Source organism: Notolepis coatsorum (genome assembly GCF_963971535.1).
Source record: "Notolepis coatsorum genome assembly, contig: SCAFFOLD_241, whole genome shotgun sequence".
Taxonomy (NCBI): domain Eukaryota; kingdom Metazoa; phylum Chordata; class Actinopteri; order Aulopiformes; family Paralepididae; genus Notolepis; species Notolepis coatsorum.
This window is the reverse complement of record NW_028172132.1, coordinates 132,071-154,012: the sequence shown is the minus strand read 5'-3', so window position 1 is coordinate 154,012 and position 21,942 is coordinate 132,071. Positions and strand designations below refer to the sequence as shown.

General features: G+C 46.0%; 1 protein-coding gene across 1 annotated transcript in view; it reads right to left on the bottom strand.

Annotated features, from left to right (window-relative positions):
- LOC311248106 (cGMP-dependent protein kinase 1-like) overlaps window positions 1-21,942 on the bottom strand; it is a gene marked incomplete at both ends in the record, with an annotated part of 112,038 nt that overhangs the window by 48,897 nt on the left and 41,199 nt on the right. The window contains one exon of the mRNA XM_084339056.1: window positions 12,152-12,241. Coding sequence (XP_084195182.1) covers window positions 12,152-12,241 — 90 coding nt within the window. The remainder of the gene's footprint in view (window positions 1-12,151; window positions 12,242-21,942) is intronic.

Below are 21,942 nucleotides of genomic sequence, written 5' to 3'. Positions count from 1 at the left end.
TAGTTGTTCAGCTTGAACTCATTGACCTGCAGTCTGATTCACTACTGAAAGAGCACTATAAGTCAGCATCACTGCTAGAGTTCTACTCTGCTCTCAAGGAGGAGAACTTTCCAAACATGAGGAGACATGCTCAGAAGATGTTGGTTCTCTTTGGATCCACCTACATATCGCTGCTGGCGGGACAAAACCTCATAACTCCAAAAACCCAACTTTTCAGCAGATGAAAAATAGGAACACAGATTTGAGGGTGAATAGAGTTAGGAGCAGGGCCGCCTCAGGGGGTGTGCGAGCAGTGCGGTCGCACAGGGCCTCGCGGGAAGGGGGGCCTCGAAAAAAAAAAAAAAAAAAAAAAAAAAGTATTAATCTTTTTTTATTATTTTTTTTTATTTTTATTTATTTTTTTTGCGAGGCCCCCCTTCCCGCGAGGCCCTTTTTCATCACAGACCTAAAATCTAGTTTTGCTTATATGCTTATATATTTCACATTAGACACGTTTGTAGAATGTGTCTGACTTGTTCCTGGGTCTGCAGTCCTGCAGACATACTCACTATTGGAGCTCAGCATCTGGGGTTCTGCAGCAGACATACTATTGGTTTCAACGAAGGGAGTGGTTTTACTTACATCATGTGTAGTAGTACGCCGGCGCCGCGTGAGTCAGCTGCGTTTGACTATTTCGCGCGTGCAGCTTTTGACTATGCTTAGTTATGCCAGCCAAGACGAAGAAAGAGGTCGGTCATTATCATCATTATCAGTCGGTCGGTCACCAAGGAACGTTGACGAAAGGCCTCTCGCTAGCGGGACAAATGGCCGGAGCCTTGTCATGGTATAGCCATGATGATGTCGGCTAGTAGCTAGCTTAGCTAAAGGCTAACTAGCGTTAGCTAACCTATTCAGAGGAGCGAGGCGAGGCGAGTGGATGTCTTTTCAAAAGAAGGAGAAGAGAACTTGTGAGCAGATAAATCTGTTAGGCAGCAATACGCCGAAAGGTGTCCAGTCTGCCGGAAAGTACTCGAAGAAGAAGAAGAAGAAATTACACCGTGGCGTGGGCCAAGAAAGTCTCCTTCCAACTTTACCATTGGCACCGGCGTTGATACTGCGTTATGGTGAGTCAACCTATGATTATATACCCGCCGTGGACCTGACCTATCTCTCTTTCTCTCTCTCTGGAGCCAAACTGGTCGACTAGCTAATACTACTAGTAGCTAACGGTGTGTGCCAGGTGCCTGATTGAGCTAACTGTTAGCCAGTTAGCTGTTTAGCGTCAGCTGGGAACGTTCGTTTGATGCTATCAGTTAGCCTTGAGAATAGCAGGCCCTTTGACAGAAGATGTAGTCGGGCCTGCACCATGACAAGGCTCTGGCCATAGCTTCTTTTTGTCCCGCCAGCGAGAGGCCTTTCGTCAACGTGGAGACCTGTGTTGCGGCCTTTCGCCCTGCGTTCCTCGTGCAGGTAAGATTAATGAAAATGTCATGACATTACCCCACTCTTCCTTCCTTCCCCTCCCGAATGTTTTGTTAATAACAATGTTTTTTTCCAGGCAAAACATATGCTACTTCACAACATTTGGAGATACGACATGTGCTGTGTGTGAATGTCTTGGTCGTTTGTGTAGCTTGGGTAGCGTTGGGCCGTTGGCCAAAGCTGTGTGTGTCACAGTACCTGGCTAGCCTATTTAGCTGATGTCGGCCATTGGCTCCTTGCTGCTTTGGTTTCTCTATAGACCCTCTTCTCTTTGGATTTAAGTGTTGATCTTTGTCCTTTTTGATCTCTCATACATGCTCTCTCTCTAACACACACACATGCTCTCTCTCTCTCTCTCTCTCTCTCTCTCTCTCTCTCTCTCTCTCTCTCATACATGTGAAGTGTCTTTCTTAGCTTCATTTATCTCTATCTAAGTTCATTGATCGTATAGTTTTCTATTACCCTTTTCCTCTGCATTGGTTAGGTATTTTTCTCAGATGTTCGGTTCAAGTGAGGGGAGACGGACAACGTGGTCAAGATCAACGGGCGGCGGTTGTTTATTAATACCATAGCTTAGGAATCAACAAGTACATCGTCTCTTTTGGTTCAATCTAATTGTCTCTTTCATTCAATCTAATCGTCTCTTTCATGTGGCTGTTGTTTCATGATCTGATCAGCTAGGGCCGATCAGAGCCGTTTCTCCGGTGGTGGTGTTGTTGTCTCTCGGGTTTCCCATGACAACACCGAGTCCTCTCTTAGTGGTTCGCTGGTCTGGTTGTCACGGCAACCTCGCTTTCGGATCCTTGGAGGTTTGGGAGCGCTTGGTTCTTTCATCTACCCTCGGTGGAGTCTGGATCCCCTGCTGCGAGGCGATTTCATCCGTCATCGGGTCTCAGTCCCTCTGTGTCACGGCTTGGCTCTGCAGTAGCTGGCTTGGCGAGTCTCAGGCTCGGTTCTCGAGTTCTGTGTGGCTCTCCAGGTCCTTCTCCGTCTCCTCTGAGTGTCTTGCTCCCGTCACCGGGTGTGTGTCAGCGCTTCCCCAGGTCCCTTCTGGGTGTGAGTCGTGTCTCTTTCTGTCGCCATCAGCCCTTTTTATCAGAGCAAGAGAGAGAGAGAGAGAGGGGGAGGGGGAGACAGCGAGCGAGAGGGAGGGGGAGACCCTGCCTGCCTATTCACGTCCATGATCTGCCTTATTTTTGTCACATTCCAGCAGAAACATGTCTGCTGGTGTCCTGTGACCACATGTTTCGCTGACACAACCGTTTGGGTCCTCTGACAACGGTTTTCACAGTTTGAATCTGCTGACACTTTAATCATTACTTAATGAGAGGGTAGTTTTTCACTGAGTAATACATCATCATGCTTGTGACTAAAATGTTTACATAGTCTAGATATGAACCAGACTACTTTTTCAGACAATGCCCAGACAACAAACCCTATATATCCGTCCTTTAATAGAACACCTTATTTTCCTGATGAACATTTGACCAATACTGTATAGTTTTACCTTCTAGCTTTAAGAGTTTCTATTCTTTATTGTGACTAAGTTATTCTAATTGTTCTAAGAGTTATGCCTACATGTAACTTTATTAGTTTTCTCTATATCCTTGATGCATTTTGAACACTTCGCCTCACTTGAGTGCTGCTGACTCATCTATCTGAGAGGCTCTTTTTACAGTCCGATTCACTCTGTCCCCTGACCACTCTGCCATGTTGTAACTTGAAAGTCCTTACTTAGGGTAGGGGTCAGTTTTATTGTCTTAAGGTCAGCCATCTGTTTCTGGGGAGTCAACCTGCCTCAAGCCTAGGGTCTCAGAAATAACTTCACATGGTGTACCTAAATGGCCCTTCTCTCAATCAGCATTTTTGTCTTTCTAATCATTACCTTGTACATTTCAGTTGGCTATGTTCATGTTTTCATTTAGAAATATACGACACATGCTCTCTCTCTAACACACATGTCTCTCTCTCTCTCTCTCTTTCTAACACACACAGTCTGCCTATGGCGGCCTTTCTCGATGGCTAGGCTGTGCTCGCTGAGTCTGTATAGTCAAGGATCTTCAGTCACAGTGCTCAGGTATTCTGCCACTGTGTACTCTCTGTTTAGGGCCAAATAGCATTTCAATTTCTTTCTAATGTGTTCTCTCTCTCTCTCTCTCTCTCTCTCTGTACACTGTAGAACGGGAGCTCTCTCTCGCTCTCTCTTTTGCTATATGTTGACTGTATCATGCCCCGCCTCGGGCAGCGCTATTATTTAAGAATATGTTGACTGTATGAAAAAAAAAATATATATATATATATATATATATATATAATTTTTTTTTTTTTTTTAACCTTTTTGGGGGGGGGGGCTCGCGTTAAATCTCGCACAGGGCCTCGCATTTCTCCCAGGCGGCCCTGGTTAGGAGGTTTAGACAGATGATCGGTTTAATGCTTTCCCATTGTTTAAACTTTGTAAAACCCACACACACATATGGAGGATGATCTACAGAGTTGATTTATATAAAAAATAATATATATATTAAAAATGGAGTTATGAGGTTTTGTCCCGCCAGCAGCGATATGTGAACAGACATTCTCAGTCATGACGTTTACCAAGTCCAGGTACAGATCCTCTCTCACTGATGAACATCTGGCAGCTGTGCTTCGCATCTCCACCTCAGACATGCAACCTGACTTTGATGGACTTGTTAAAGCTCAACAGAGACTGGATTTCTCACACTGAATGAAAAAACTGAAACTGAAGAACACTAAAATGTGGAAATATAACAAGTGAAATGGGACACTTGATATATTTTTTCTTTTTTTTGCACAGTTCTGAAAACATTAAATGTTTAATAAAAAAGTAAATGTAATGTAAAAAAGGCTACAAAACTGGGACACTTTTATTTACACAGTTCAGTGACATGTCTTGTTTATTTTTGCTATAAGATGATGTGATGTCTTTAGAAAGCTAAGAAAATCCTTGTTTCAATAGTATATGAAACTCAAAATGCCCTTTGTTATTAATGTTTCACATTTTGTTTATCATTTTGGAAATAAATTCTATTTGAAAGCTAACCTCACCTTTTAATTGCCAAATAATAACATACACTCTTACCAGGGGTCAAAACAATGCCATTTACTGCTTTTTATATAGAAATAAATTGTATATTATGCATAATTGAGTTTGGAATTTTGGCCCGGCCCTCCAACATATTTTCAGTTGCTCATTCGGCCCCCTGGGAAAAATAATTGCCCACCCCTGCTTTATAGTATTTCTATCTGTCCATTCTCATTGTCAATTGAGACCATAAACCGTCCCTTCAAAATGGCTTAAAGAAAAAAAAATTTCATCAATACGTTCTCATTTTATAGCGCCGTGAATATAAGCGGTATACGGGATTTGGTCTAGTATATTTCCTGGAAGGCGAGATAAAGGGCTAATAGCTACTAACGTTATATCCAATGGCATTTCTGTTATACATATGTTACAGTTAAAACTCAAACTGCATATGATCGGCACGATCCTCAAGCATGTATGCATGAAAGGGGGGGGGGGGGGGGGGGCGGGGGACGTCGTTTCTGATTATTGATTACCAATAACCGCGTTAGCCTCATTAGCCTCATTCATTGATCGGATGGATGGCTATCAAAACAAGGCCCGATCGGGATGTACTTTACGTGAAAAAGATCTTACCGTGGGCCGGTGGGATCCCCCAAAGCATTTCCCCGTTATCGATCGCCATCTGGTAGATCGATATGTCCATTGGCTGATGATAAATCCCCTTAGTGAAATCTGAGATCCAAAACGTAATCCAAGCTACAGGCTGCACATCCAGAATCGAGCTAACTGAAAACTCCATTGAAAGTAAAAAGAATATTGTCCACCGTTCAGCCACAGGGCACACTCCATTATTGCGACAGCGCCCCTAAGAGGATCTGGCCGGTAATGCACGTTGGCGAATTCAAAGAGTAGGGTACATCTGCAGTGCCGCTCGGCGACCTTGAATAGGTTATTAAAATGGAATAAAAGCAAAAACAACTTGCCACGGATATATCCGTGCTTCTGTCCACAACGGGTGGAATCGAAACACGGAGGTCTCCGTGGTCGGGCGCCATTGTGTTAAAGGAATGAGGAATATAAAGGCCCCGTTAAGGAAAGAACCGAGGTGGTTCTTGTATAGTATAGTTTAGATATAGTAAGTATAGCATAATGACAGAGTTAAAACTGTATATTGTATAGTAGTAGTAGTCGGGGCGACAGTGGCTCGGGAGGTAGAGCAGTCGTCTGGCAATCCGGAGGTTCCCGGTTCGATTCCCGCTCCTCCTGGGCAGCGTGTCGATGTGTCCTTGAGCAAGACACTTAACCCTAATTGCGATGAGCAGGTTGGCACCTTGCATGGTTGCCTCCGCCGTCGGTGTGTGAATGGGTAATATGTAAGTAACAAATTGTAAAGCGCTTTGGATAAAAGCGCTATATAAAAAAGCAGCCATTTACCATTTAGTAGTGTACATAGGACCCAGTGCCTTCTCAGGAATTTTATCATGCACATCTTATGTCTTCTTATTACCTGTTTTTTATGTCTATTTTATTATTGGTATGATTGCAAAATCGATGCGGGCACGACCACCCACATTTCACTGTATGCCCTGGTATGTATGTGACAAATAAACCTCTTGAATCTTGAATCTTGAAAAAAGAAACGGACGTCAAAGTCTGTTCGATGGGTTTCACGGATCATTCAAGAGGTTTCAGTTTGGTGCATTTACATTAATATTCTGGACACTAGAATTATACTAGAATATATATCCCAGTTAAAGTTATAATCTGGCTGATTTGGAAACAATGTGGCCGCTTTAACAGAAGCGTTAAAGTGACTTCATTCGCATTGGTGTTAGCATCAGCTATGTAGCCTAAATAGCATACGTTACTTATTACTTCAAGAGAAATTTTGCCATATCTGCATCATGGTGATGTTGTTACTGTATGGTGATGTTGTTACTCTATGGTGATGTTGTTACTCTGATGTTGTTACTCTATGGTATTGTTGTTACTCTGATGTTGTTACCAGGGTGCGATCCACGAGGGGAGCTCGGTCCGCTATAGCTCCCCTAGATCAGACATCAGCTCCCCTGCAAACTTGATTTGCGATTTTTTGGGGGGTCTCTAAATTACTGAAAATAAATGCTACTTTTGCCATGCATTTCTCATTTTTCTGTAATTTTCTGTATCATCATCGTGTATAATAATAAACGTATGCTATTTTGGATGTATGATTAATGATTTGCGCACTAATTCACACGTAATATGGCAACATGCATGCTATTCTTGCAATTACCATTCGGAGCGTGGCGGCGCTGCAGCCTGCACGGCACACATCAAACTTGACCCACTTTGTATGTAACCTGTGCTGTGGCTGTTACTTGTTGACACAGACAGTGATCGTTTTGACAGCCAGTAAAATGTCTAAACGAAAACAAGTAAGCCTAACCAATTTTGGTTTCACGAAGACAGTGAAGCTGACAGAGCAGCAGGAGGCGGTAATCGGATCATCTACAGGCGCAATTACACCTGCGGCTGGTGCTACTCCGGTGGCCGTGGGGACTATTATTAGTATTACAACGATCGGAATTTTTTTATCATGGAATGTGCTGTGGAAGCCCAGCCCAGACCGTCCAGACGGCCGGACGGTAAGTGAGTTGTCTACTCTAACTCTACTCTACCTACTACAGGCTACAGACTAGTAACGTCTGCGATTACACAGTCCGACTCCTGAGCACTCCTCGCTGAGAGGCGCGCCGCGCAACCCCCCCCCCCCCCCCCCCCCCCCCCCGACGCGGCTCACCCAAAGATCATGCTATGGATCGCACACTGGTTGTTACTCTATGGTGTTGTTGTTACTCTGATGTTGTTACTCTATGGTGTTGTTGTTACTCTGATGTTGTTACATAGATGGTGTTGTTGTTACTCTGATGTTGTTACTCTGATGTTGTTACTCTATGGTGATGTTGTTACTCTGATGTTGTTACTCTATGGTGATGTTGTTACTCTGATGTTGTTACTCTATGGTGTTGTTGTTACTCTGATGTTGTTACTCTATGGTGATGTTGTTACTCTATGGCAGGGGTGGCCAACCAGTCAGAGACTAAGAGCCACAAAAATTACTGTGGTACCACAAAGAGCCACACCATATAGGCCTACCAGCATTTCTCAACCTTTTTTTTCAGTCATGGCACCCTTCATGTGTTTATAGGTCTCACCCTCTAGCCTCTGAAGTTGCTAATGTCTTTTTTATTTGGGCCTCACAGGGTTAAAAGTACCCTGTGAGACCCACGGTTGCAAAATTACAAAATCACTTTTAGCCATTTAAAAAAAGAATGTTTATTTAAAAAATGTTAAGCACATGTATAGTCAAGTGGTCACTTTTCAGCCTCACAATGCAATTTGATAGTAAATGTGTTTATATGTCCCACCCTCTGGCCTCTGAAGTTGCTAATGTCTTTTTAATTTGGGCCTCCCAGGGTTAACCTCTTAAGCCAGAGATATACAGTAAAAGTGTATATTTTCAGCATTACGTTTGTTTACCAATTATTTTAACTGTTATCAGTGGAATATTAAGATTATAGAAATCTCAGGGCATTGAGTCGGAAACCGGCGCATATTGACAGGAGGAAGTGGCACAGCCAAAAGTGAGTGTAGTCTTTTGAAGGAAGAGACTCAGGGCTTTCGAATTTAGAAAAACTACCCTACCCAGCTCACACCAGCCCCTGTCAATCATCTGACTTCTGGATTTACTTTTTTATTTCTCTTATTTTTTGAGATTATCTCCCACAAACCTGAACGTTATTGCCATAAAACAGAACACAGTTAGTTTCTCTACCTTTCTGTGAACGTCTTGCAAAAAACGGTGTTGCAATACGATGAAAAAGTGGTGGAGAAATTTACATTATAAAAAAGATGGCAGAATTCAGTACTGTATCTACAAAACCTTCTGTTTAGTCATCTTCCCTTTATTCATTTGCTTAAATTTTTCAGGTCTGGTCAATTTTAGCATGGTGTTATTCACAGTCAAAGATATATATATATATTTTTTTAAATGGAATTGATATTCTCCTTTGGTTCATTACAATTTACTCAAGCCTAGTAACAGACACACTATTTCTGACACTGATCCATATATGTCCCTAGATTCAGATACCAAGAACATGCAAATGGACCATTAAAAAATAAATAAAAAAAAATATTCTACGTCCTTATGGAATGAGTGACATAAAAAAAATTAAAAAGAAATAGTTCAAAAGAAGAGCCGCACATTGACGGGCAAAGAGCCGCATGCGGCTCGCGAGCCGCGGGTTGGCCACCCCTGCTCTATGGTGATGTTGTTACTCTGATGTTGTTACTCTATGGTGATGTTGTTACTCTGATGTTGTTACTCTATGGTGATGTTGTTACTCTGATGTTGTTACTCTGATGTTGTTACTCTAATGTTGTTACTCTGATGTTGTTACTCTATGGTTGTTACTCTGATGTTGTTACTCTGATGTTGTTACTCTATGGTTGTTACTCTGATGTTGTTACTCTGATGTTGTTACTCTATGGTTGTTACTCTGATGTTGTTACTCTGATGTTGTTACTCTGATGTTGTTACTCTGATGTTGTTGTTACTCTGATGGTGTTGTTGTTACTCTGATGTTGTTACTCTATGGTGTTGTTGTTACTCTGATGTTGTTACTCTGATGTTGTTACTCTGATGTTGTTACTCTGCTGTTGTTACTCGATGGTGTTGTTACTCTGATGTTGTTACTCTGTTGTTGTTACTCTGATGTTGTTACTCTGATGTTGTTACTCTGATGTTGTTACTATTTATATTTGAATCAACATTTGGGAACATGAGCTTCTCTCCCAAAGCCAGACACCAGAGGAGTAAGACTCAAACTTGTGATGTCATCAGGTATAAAGTCTGGAACTTGTGGTGTCATCAGGTATAAAGTCTGGAACTTATGATGCCATCGGGTATAAAGTCTGGAACTTGTGATGTCATCAGGTATAAAGTCTGGAACTTGTGATGTCATCAGGTATAAAGTCTGGAACTTGTGATGTCATCAGGTATAAAGTCTGGAACGTGTGATGTCATCAGGTATAAAGTCTGGAACTTGTGATGCCATCGGTTATAAAGTCTGGAACTTGTGATGTCATCAGGTATAAAGTCTGGAACTTGTGATGTCATCAGGTATAAAGTCTGGAACGTGTGATGTCATCAGGTATAAAGTCTGGAACTTGTGATGCCATCAGGTATAAAGTCTGGAACTTGTGGTGTCATCAGGTATAAAGTCTGGAACTTGTGGTGTCATCCCTACACTGGCTTCCTATTCAAGCCCGATCTGACTTTAAAGTGCTACTCCTCACCTACAAAATTTTAAATGGGCTTGCACCGCTCTATCTATCCGATCTCATCTCCCGATACTCGCCCGCTCGTGCTCTGCGCTCACAAAATGCGGGGCTTCTATCGATTCCTAGGGTTAAAAAGAAATCCGCTGGCCACATAGCCTTTGTCTACCGCGCTCCCCACCTGTGGAACAAATTACCTGCCGTCATCAGGGGCGCCTGCTCTGTCGAAGCTTTTAAATCCCTGCTTAAGACCCATCTTTTCTCTCTCTCATTCAACCTACCCTGATCTCACCTGGTCGGGGACTGACCTTTAGATTAATCTGTCTAGTTTAGTTAGGATGTCTATTTTCCCCCATGTCTGCTTTTTTGCAGCACCACAAACATGGGAACTCTCTAACTCCCCCCCCCCTCCCTCCCCCATCTCTCTGAGTGCCTGTCTCCTAGTGCTGACTAAGGTGATGGATGCCTCGGGGTCTTGGCCAAGATTGCAGTGACTGCTCTACATGCACCACCGAGGCCATGGATCAGCTACTTACCGTTGTCTGTCCGTGGTCTTGTCAACTGGCCTGTCAACGCGGTTTCATTGCTGGTTTAAGTACTTCTATTCTATTCACATAATATGCTTACTTCATATATCTACTCTATTCACATATATGCTTACCACTTGTATCTATTGCTATGTCCGCCCACTACAATGACGCGAGCTGTCTAACGCCTGTCCTGTCTCCCTGTCTCCCTGTGAGTTTCTGTCCTGGAGTGCTGACCGGAGTGTCGGACGTCCGGTGATGAAGGCTGGGAGGATGCAAGACCCTCTCTGCGTGCCCTCCTGTCTCCCTGTCTCCGGCGGCCTCGTAGTGGTGACCGGAGTGCTGGACGTCCTGCGATGATGTTGGGGAGGTTGCGACCCTCTCTGCGCCGCCCCCTATCTCCCTGTCTCCGTCTGTCTCGGAGCAATGACCGGAGTGTTGAATGTCCTGTGATTAAGACGGGGAGGACGCGACCCTCTTTGCGTCGCCCCTGTGCCTCAAATAGATTCGCTATCAGCTCTATCTTTAATGTTTCAAAATGTTCAGTTGCTATCAGCTCTATCTTTAATCTTTCAAAATGTTCAGTTGCTATTGCATGCACTCATCTGTGTTTCACTACACACTTGAGTGCATGCTTACCAACTGTTAGTCTGCAACACTACTAGACATCTAAGAATGGAGATCCCCCCTTGAATGGCCCTTCTAAGGTTTCTCTCCTCCACACTGCCTGTGGAGCATTTTTTCCCTATTGTTAGGTTTTAGTGAGTTTTTCCTTACCTTCACGTGGGGTATGTCTGGGAGTGCTTGCATTCTTTCATTTATTTGCATGTATTTTAAATTTGTTGGACCTTATGGTGTTCTTGTTCTGTTCTGTTTCTTCTTGACTTGTTTAAAGAAGACTTGTACGGCCCATGGGGACATTAACGTGTGTTGTCGGGCCTTACAAATAAATTTGATTTGATTTGATCAGGTATAAAGTCTGGAACTTGTGGTGTCATCAGGTATAAAGTCTGGAACTTGTGGTGTCATCAGGTATAAAGTCTGGAACTTCTTCTTCTTTATTTTTTCCGGCAGTGTAAACGCAACATGGCGTATTACTGCCCTCCTCAGTTCTATACTACGCCCACAATTGAGAAAAACTTAAATACGCATAGGCCTACACAAAAGAAATTCACAATAATAATAATAAATAAAATAACATTATATCCTCTGGTACAACTCTGCCTCGTGCAGAAATGTCAGCACTGCCTCTGTGATAAAAGTCTGGAACTTGTGATGTCATCGGTTATAAAGTCTGGAACTTGTGATGTCATCAGGTATAAAGTCTGGAACTTGTGATGCCATCAGGTATAAAGTCTGGAGCTGCATAGACAAATGATTTGAGACTGATTTCTGATTGTGTGCACCCACAGAACGTTTGTTTGCTTTTTTAACACCCAGATGGGCTTCTATAGTTGTGTTCTCAGATCTGAAACAGGAAATGTACTTTGAATAAATTCCCCTGGCTGCGCTCAGTGTCGTCATTATTACCATCTTTCCCAATTCATTGTCTATGGAGCAGCTTCAGACTTTATACTTGATGACGTCACAATTTTGAGTTTTAGCTGCTCTGGATTTTGGATTTGACATAGAGTTGTGTATGTTCCCTAATATTCTTGCACTGTCTTACTTAGACTATAGGAAGCACATGTATGGGACATGGTGTTTACATGTGCCAACTCCTTAATACCCAATGACAACCCACACACACAACCACACACACAACCACACATACACACACAACCACACATACCTGTCTCTCAGCAGCGACCACAGCTCTCCTCCTAGACAGACCTCTAGCAGCATGTAGAGATACTTGGCGTCTCTGAAAGTCTGATAGAGCCTGGAGAGAAGAGGACAGATTGTATTTGAAGCGCTACACTTTGCTAACTTCATATCACAGCCGGGCAAATTAACATAGAGTGGAATAAATTAGGGCTGACCCCTATTAGTTGAATGGTCGACTAATCGGTCGAAAGGAGCCGTAGTCGACTGCCAACCTCTTAGTCAAATAGTTTCAAGTTTCTTTAATAGTTGTCATACAGAAGTACAGAATACTTTCATACAAAATGCTTCTTACTGTTACGCTCCAGAGACTGTGCTAGACAAGATAGTATCAAATAACATAGTGCATGTAATTTAGAAGAAGAAAATGAGGTCACAGTGTTCGGTATAGACATATGTACAATGTTCTGAGTTACCATATAATAATATACAATACTATGCAGTGTACTAATGTACAGTACTATATAGTGCAAAGCAGAAATGGGATGAGGTACAATTTAGGTACAATTTACAGTAAGGTGTACGAGTTGTAGTGCAATCCTTCATCAATAAATATAAAGTGTGGGGAGTGGGTGCTACAGTGTGTTTGTTTAAAGTGGGTGTGTGCTATAAAGTGTGTGGAGTGGATGCTACAGTGTGTTTGTTTAAAGTGAGTGTGTGCGTGTGGATGTGTGTGCTATGTGCGTTTGGTGGTTGTTGTTGTGTAGTGTTCATTGTTCGTTTAGCAGCCTGATGGCCTGGGGATAGAAGCTTCTTCTGAGTCTTTCTGTGCTTGCCTTGAGACTCCGGTATCGCTTGCCTGACCGCAGCAGTTCAAAGAGGCAGTTGTTCGGGTGACTGGAGTCTTTAATGATTCTCTTAGCCTTGCCCTTGCAACGCTTGTTGTAAATGTTCTGGAGGGTGGGGAGCCCCCCTCCAATTGTGCGTTCGGCTGAATACAATACAAAAAGAAATATATATATATATATATATATATATATATATTATAATTTGTTTTATCATTCTTTCCAAAAGAAAAGAGGCCTAGAAGTGTGGCTAACGCTAATGGCATGCATACCAGAGGCTAACTGCCTAAGAAAACAGGCACAGAGACAGAGACCATTTTGAAAATTTTGAACCATGGGAATTGTAGTTTTTTTGTGGCCATTTTGTCGAGGGCATGCATAGCTGTGGATCAGCGTTGGAATTTTTTCGAACTACATTTCCCTTCAAGTTCTATGGGGGTTCAAAGTTCAGAGTTGAATTATGAATATGTCAATAACTGGTATTATTCGCGATAATAAGCCACAAAAGGTAACGTTTTTGACAAATATTGAAACGCAGTTAGTTTCTCCTCCCTATTGTTAGCATGTAGGAACAATTAGATCTGAAATTTGTTTCAAAACGGTTGCACTGTGGGGGAAATAAAAAAGTACAGTCGATTACAGTAGATATCAGTATCTGTTATTATGCACGCCTGGTGATACTAAATCCAAATTGAACTCGGGCATTTGAAAGATACTATATGTATATATAAATGTGCGAATTGGCTATAATAAGGTAATGTATAAGCATATATTCTATAATAATATTTCAAATTGCATTGGTCCGGATGGGAGAATTCAGTACTGTATCTACAGAACCTTCGGTTTTATCATCTTCCCTTTATTAATATCCTTCGATTTCTTGTACACATGATATCAAGAGGGTACTGAACGAGGTCAGTGGCAGTTTTTTAAGTTTGGTCATTATTATCATGGTGTTATTCACTGTCAAAGATGCAAAGAAAAATCTTAATTCATATTGTCCTTTGTTTCATCACAATTTACTCATAGCATATTACCAGACACAATATTTATAACACTGGGAATACATTCCCTGAGTTCCATAGATGTTCCTAGATACCAAGAACATGCAAATGGTCCTTGTAGAACTGGAGCAATCTTCCCTTTTACTTGGGTATGTACTTATAGGCAAATTTTCGAAAAATTTGGCTGGGGTGGAACAGGTTAAGACCCCCCCAGGCGGCGTGTTGCTTTTTAACAGCGGAGGAGTGCAAGAATGTGACAATGTGACGCGGCAGCGCGAGAGAGCGGCAGTGCGGAAATAGGCTGTCTATTGCTGTTGTGAAGGGCCAGATTAAACCGAATATATATATTTATTTATATATATTTAATTGTATTTGTATATTCTCTAATATTCCCTGATATCCCTTGTATATTCCTTGTACAATATGCATTGAATATCCATTCTAGCCTACTGAACATCCCATAATAGTCTCCATTCTACTATTGGTCGAGACCTTGGTGCCAGGCTGCCATACCCCTCAGACCCAGTTCAAACGTACCGCTCCACATGTACGAACAAGTCCTAGTTCCGCGTAGGAATCTGACTACCGCACCACTAATGGGACTATTTGTTCATAGGGCGTATATATACTGCGCTACTAAAGTAGGACTTTCTTTTCAGTCCAGTTTCTTACCCTCCAATAGAGTCACAGACGTAAAGCCTCCCCGCGACGCCACGTGTGGGAGTAAGGCCAAGTTCGCCTACCATCGGTATTGAGACATCGTGTATATTAATATTTGAATAGTCATATTTGGCACTATATCGTCGAGTTGGACGTAGTCTATTAAGCTAATAATAGTCTGTTAATATATAGTGCTTCGTGCGGTGAGAATACTACCGTAGTCAGTACCCCATCGTTTCGGGCAGAGAACTGGCTGCTTATCCAGGGTGGTTGACCCCACGTGAAGCTGCACCCGAGGAGCCCCAGAGCCGACGAGCGAGTGGACCTGTATACCGGATTATTCTACCGACGACAGCCCGCCTTCCCAGGCACGGATTATGCTTTGTATACTTTGATTATTCCATGGATAAAGACCCCCGACACTGCCGTGTGTTGGAACCCCCCCCCCCCTGGAGAGGACGCAAGGTGAGGAGACGCTCTGCAAGACGAGGTCGCTTCACGTCTCTCCTCCGTGGACCGGATGACGCCGGCCCACAAAGAGTCCACCTGCTTTCATCTGTGGTCCAAGGATCGCCGGCGCATTGAACGGCACTACAGTGGGTTCACCTGGGATACCCTTGGCCGGATGAGGCAGACGGATTCTACCCCCCCCCCCTTCCTACTCCTGTCGGCTTACAAGCGACCGGATTAACCCCCCCTGGTGTGTCCAGTATATAATCATTAAAGTATCATTGCTGTTATTCCTTAAACTATTCCAGGTCGTATATATGTACCACCTGCGCCTTCAGAGATTGGACATTCTCTATTGATATACCGACGAATACTCTTGCCATAAAAGTGCATACTAATTTCCATTCATAAATGTGATTGATTTGATTAAGTGCTTGCTCTACACACCATCGCTGTGTAGAAATAAAGACCTATTTCTAATTCGTACATTTGTGTTGGATCCGTTTCATCTACGTGACAGTGTTCATCATAATATATTTATGCCGTGTACTGGGTGGCCGAATATTAAGTACAAAGGTAGTGGTAGTAAGTATCATATCTAGTAATACAGTCAGGGAATTGTACCCCTCAGTTACAATTGGTCCTTCGAGCCGGATGGTAATTAGTGTAATATTAATATAGTGTTATTAATATTGAAATGGCCTATGATGAACACTCCACGAAACGATCCTCCTAACCAACGCCCGCAGCGCGAACGACGGCTCCCTCAGTACTTAGAGGCCTACGCTGTCAGTCAACAACCTAGTCTTCTACTAACAGTAAACGCGGTAAAACTAGAAAGTAAAAGTATGTCTAACCCCAACGCCCAGACTACCCCGACCATAGAGGCCCCTACGGGCTCTAATGTAACTGACCAAGTTCACGGTGGGGACCAGTGGGAACCAGACATGACTTCACACCCCGCCAGTACTGAAGAAGTAGTCCCCGATGAGTCCCGGGAGGAATACAACGCTACCGAGAGAGAACTCGGCACGGAAGAAGACGGGGAGAGCACCGTGGAGATAGAGCTCCAAGGCTCCGCAAGGAGTACCCCGAGGGAAGGCTCCCCTATACAACCGCCTTCTCCCAGCGAGGCAGAGAGGACCCTACAGCAGGCCTTCCTCATCAGCCTGAACGCCGCTGCTGAACGCGACCGACTGCAGATCCAGCAGCGGAGCGAAGAAGAGCATATACGTCTAGAACTAAGACGCATTCAGAGAGAAGAGAATGTGGCCCGAGACCGAGCAGACAGCCAGCGAGCAGCTGCTGGTGCTCTACGGGACGCAGAGCGCGACAGACAGCAAGCGCAACTAATAGAACAGCTGATCAGACGGACAACACCCTCTCCCTCCGCCAGAGGCTCCAGGAACTCGTCTAGACACACCTCCAGGGCGGCATCCCCTAGCCGAGTAAACAACCCTGAACTTGACCAACAGACGAGGTCTATACCCCCCACAGACCACCTCCCCCCACCGGTCCAAGCGAGACCTAGCAACCGGGAAGGAGCAGCATATCCTGTGGAGAGGCTAAACCAGAGACTACAAGCACTGGATGACCTAACTGAAGACGAAGAGGAAGAGGAGGAGAACCACGCCCGACGACAGCACAGTACTCTACCGGACCAGGAGGTCCGGTACAGCCCAGGCTATACTCCCGCGGAGCTGCGCTACAGACCCCCGACTCTATACACGGGTGAGCACGACGCACGACCCGCACCGAGGAACAGCACCTGGACAAGCGGGCCATGGTACACTGCCGGTACCAGCCCATACCAAGGAGCGGGAGGAGACTCGCCTAGGAGGCCTCTCCCCCAACGCTCGCCGATGTATCCACAGTCAGCGTCATACATTGGCACGCCTATGGTACCCGACTTCACCCAAGAGAACCGGGCCCAGTATACAGAACTCCGCATGTGTCTGGAGACCATGTTGGTGGATGTATTGGATGAACGCCACAAATACGCCATCCTACTGAAGCACTTAAAGGTACCCCGCGCACATAATATAGCGCTCGCCTACGCGACTTCCACCACCCCATACACAGCAGCGCTGGTAGCATTGGACCAGAGGTATGGGCGCATATGGGATTACGTGATCCAGGAGATCCGACACATCGACCGCTTACCCCCAGCAATAGACAATCGAGCACTGGACGACCTGTCCATCAGAGTGCAGTCCCTGGTAGGGATGTTGGGAGCGCAGAGAGAGAAGGGGAGGCATGAACTTTACGCCAACTCAAATGTGGAAAGGATCTTGGAGAAGCTGCCGCCCGCTCGACAGGAGCGTTTTAGGCGACAGAGGGACCACCGAGACCCGAATGGCCCCGAACCGAACCTCCTCGATCTAGCAGACTTCCTGGCGAGAGAAGTCAGCAGCCTACGGCTAGATACATTCGGACGGAGCACCCCTGGCTCCAGAGAAGGAACCAGACGACTAAATGATGGAAGAAGATCGGTGACTGTGATGCACCAATCGGAGTCAGTACCGAGCAGCAGGAGCCACAGTACCCCCTCCAGAACGGAGAAGTGGAAGATAGTGTGCCCCTACTGTGAGAAAGAACACTGGCTAGCGCAATGTGACTCCTTCCCCAAGCTGAACGCGGAGGAAGCAAGTCAATGGATAAAGTCCAACAAGCGCTGTTTTCGCTGTGCGCGCTCACACATGGCAGCCGAATGCCGCTTAAAGAAAAGGTGCACCAAGTGCGATGGAGCCCATCTGGACATACTTCACGACAGTAACAGACGGCGCCCTTCACCCGCACCATCCAGCAGCAAAGCGAGCGTCATGTACATCGATCCCGCCAGCAGCAGTGGAGCCCGAGTACTCCTAAAAGTAGTGCGTGTGACACTAAGCTACCAGAATGAAGTCCTGGACACTTACGCCGTCCTCGATGACGGGTCCGAGAAGACCCTTCTGCTCGCCTCCGCTGCGGCCCAGCTAGGGCTGCGGGGAAGCGAAACCCAAATGACAATTCGGACAATAAGACGAGATTTGAAGACGATAAAGGGCGAGAATGTCTCATTCTCTATCGCAGCAAGCGGCCAGCCTGAGCGACGGTACCAGATTACAGACGCTTTCACCAGCCAAGAAATAGGACTGTCGCGGTACACATACCCCGTCGCCAAGCTGATGGAGAAATATGCACATCTGCGCAAGTTACCGATCCCGCTCATAGACAATGCTATGCCGACCCTGTTGATAGGCTCCGACCATGCAGACCTCATTGTCCCGATAGACCGGGTTCATACCGGACCCCGAGGCTGTCCTGCAGCAGTCGAGACCCGTTTGGGATGGACTCTCCAAGGCCCGCTCGCCAAATCTCTCAACCGAAGTACAGCCACTAGATGTCTCCACTCCCGAGTCACAGAGGGAGAAACCGCACTCCTGCAACACGTGGAGCGGTTATGGACCTTGGAACAAATGCCCTTTAAGAACGGAAAGAAAGACATTCGCTCTAAAGATGACATTTACGCCATTCACCTCCTCGAGACAGGGACCAAGAGAGTCCCGGTCAACGGCGTGTTGAGATACGCCACGCCACTCCTGCGGCGAGAAGGAATGCCTACTTTCCACGCCAAGACAGACGCCACAGAACGGTACCTGCTGAACACGGAGCGGCGCTTAGCCAAGAACCCCGCCCAAGAGAGTGTATACCGCGCCGAGATTGAGAAGCTCATCACAGCGGGACACGTCACAAAGATGGACATTAAAGAGGCTGACCAGACCACTGAATCGTGGTACGTGCCTCACCACAAGGTCCATCACAACGGTAAAGACCGCATAGTATTTAACTGCAGCTACCAGATCGGATCCCAAAATCTGAATAAAGAGTTACTGCCCGGTCCCACACTCGGCCCCTCCCTACTCGGCGTTCTACTCCGCTTCCGCCAGGAAAAGGTGGCCATCAGCGGGGACATTAAAGGAATGTTCCTGCAGGTGAGATTAGTAGAGGAGGACAAGCCCCTGTTACGGTTCCTATGGAGAGAGAAGCCAGGAGATGAGCACCCAGCCATCTACCAATGGGAAGTCCTCCCCTTCGGAACGACGTGCAGCCCCTGCTGTGCTACATTTGCACTACAGAAACATGTAGCAGAGGACCCAGCAGCGGACGAAGAGGTCCGACACAGCGTGAAGAACAGCTTCTACGTAGACAACTGTCTACAAAGCCTTTCAACCCAGGAAGAAGCCGAGGCTCTCCTGATTAAACTCCGCGCCTCATTGATCAAAGGCGGCTTTGATCTCAGGCAGTGGGCCAGCAGCGATCCGCAAGTACTGCGCAGCCTCTCCTCCGAGGACAAGGCAGCCAGCAGCGAGACCTGGATGGCTACAATCCCGGGAGAAGCCCAGGAGATGACCCTGGGATTGGTGTGGCGATTCAAAACAGATTCGCTTCACTACAGACACAAGCCCCTGACTACGGAGCAGGGAAGGCCGGCGGCGGCGCCGACCACCAGACGGAGTGTGTACACAACACTCGCCCGACAATATGACCCGCGAGGATGTATTCTACCGTACACCACCAGGGCAAAAATGATTGTACGAGCATTGTGGGACAAGGACCAGGGCTGGGACGACCCCATTCCCGCACATCTTGCATCCACCTGGAGAGAGTGGGAGATGGAGCTCCACTCACTCCCAGGCGTTAATATGCGCCGAAGCTACTTCCCACCCACGGTGAGGCCAGAGACATGTAAAATGGACTTACACGTCTTCAGTGACGCCTCAGAGGTCGCATACGGATCAGTAGCCTACTTGCGGGCCCAAGAAAAGGGGGGAGAGATCTACACAGCATTTGTCCTCGCCCGCTCGAGAATAGCCCCACGCAAGCAACAATCTATCCCACGCCTAGAGCTCTGCGCAGCCCTAGCCGGAGCGCACCTAGCCACGCTCATCCAACGTGAGCTCACCATACCGGTGTCTAGAACAATCCTGTGGTCAGATTCCACGACAGTACTCGCCTGGATCAAATCGGACTCATGCAAGTACAAAGTCTTCGTGGGAGTCAGAGTCACCGAGATTCAAGACTTAACCGAAGAGTTAACCGGAGAAACAGAGTGGCGCTACGTTGATACAAAACAGAACCCAGCTGACGTCATCACCCGGGGGATGCCCCTGGATGACCTCACCCGTCGCAATGTCTACAGTGACGGCACAGCATTCCTAAAGCTTCCGGAAGGAGAGTGGCCCACGCCTATCCCGAGGGCAGCCAGTCAGGAGGAGGCTGAGAATAAGAAGCCTGTGTTCTGTGGATTGAGCACTGTTATCTCCGCAGACCCCAACACACTCCTGATGGGGCGGCTAGATCCTGCATTACCCCAGACAATGTACCGGCCTGAAGAAGCGAACGGCCGACGAATGTGGAGGTACAGTCAAGTATTAGCCGACAAGTTTTGGAGCAGTTTCCTACTGCACTACCTACCGTCTCTACAGACCCGCCGGAAGTGGGTAAAGGAGAGAGACAATTTGACAGAAGGAACAGTCGTCATGATTATTGATCAATCACTGCCCAGAGCTATGTGGCCGGCCGGCCGCGTAAGCAAAGTGATCACCGGTGCCGACGGCAAGGTCCGAGCAGCTGAAGTGCTCGTCCAGGGTCGCACTTACACCCGTCCCGTGGCGAGGCTCACAGAACTGCCCCGACTCCCAGACACAATCGATGATGACCATGACCCTATAACCCTATGACTTTGTGAAGTTGACTGACCCCTACAGCAAACCCTTATGTGTAAATAGACAACGCGATTAATCTGTCTCTGTTTAACTGATTAGGTCTGGGACCAATCAGGGGGTGGCTGTTGTGAAGGGCCAGATTAAACCGAATATATATATTTATTTATATATATTTAATTGTATTTGTATATTCTCTAATATTCCTTGATATCCCTTGTATATTCCTTGTACAATATGCATTGAATATCCATTCTAGCCTACTGAACATCCCATAATAGTCTCCATTCTACTATTGGTCGAGACCTTGGTGCCAGGCTGCCATACCCCTCAGACCCAGTTCAAACGTACCGCTCAACATGTACGAACAAGTCCTAGTTCCGCGTAGGAATCTGGCTACCGCACCACTAATGGGACTATTTGTTCATAGTGCGTATATATACTGCGCTACTAAAGTAGGACTTCCTTTTTCAGTCCAGTTTCTTACCCTCCAATAGAGTCACAGACGTAAAGCCTCCCCGCGACGCCACGTGTGGGAGTAAGGCCAAGTTCGCCTACCATCGGTATTGAGACATCGTGTATATTAATATTTGAATAGTCATATTTGGCACTATATCGTCGAGTTGGACGTAGTCTATTAAGCTAATAATAGTCTGTTAATATATAGTGCTTCGTACGGTGAGAATACTACCGTAGTCAGCACCCCATCGTTTCGGGCAGAGAACTGGCTGCTTAACCAGGATGATCGACCCCATGTGAGATTGCACCCGAGGAGCCCCAGAGCCGACGAGCGAGTGGACCTGTATACCGGATTATTCTACCGACGACAGCCCGCCTTCCCAGGCACGGATTATGCTTTGTATACGTTGATTATTCCATGGATAAAGACCCCCGACACTGCCGTGTGTTGGAACCCCCCCCCCTGGAGAGGACGCAAGGTGAGGAGACGCTCTGCAAGACGAGGTCGCTTCACGTCTCTCCTCTGTGGACCGGAGGACGCCGGCCCACAAAGAGTCCATCTGCTTTCATCTGTGGTCCAAGGATCGCCGGCGCATTGAACGGCACTACAGTGGGTTCACCAGGGATACCCTTGGCCGGATGAGGCAGCCGGATTCTACCCCCCCCCCCCTTCCTACTCCTGTCGGCTTACAAGCG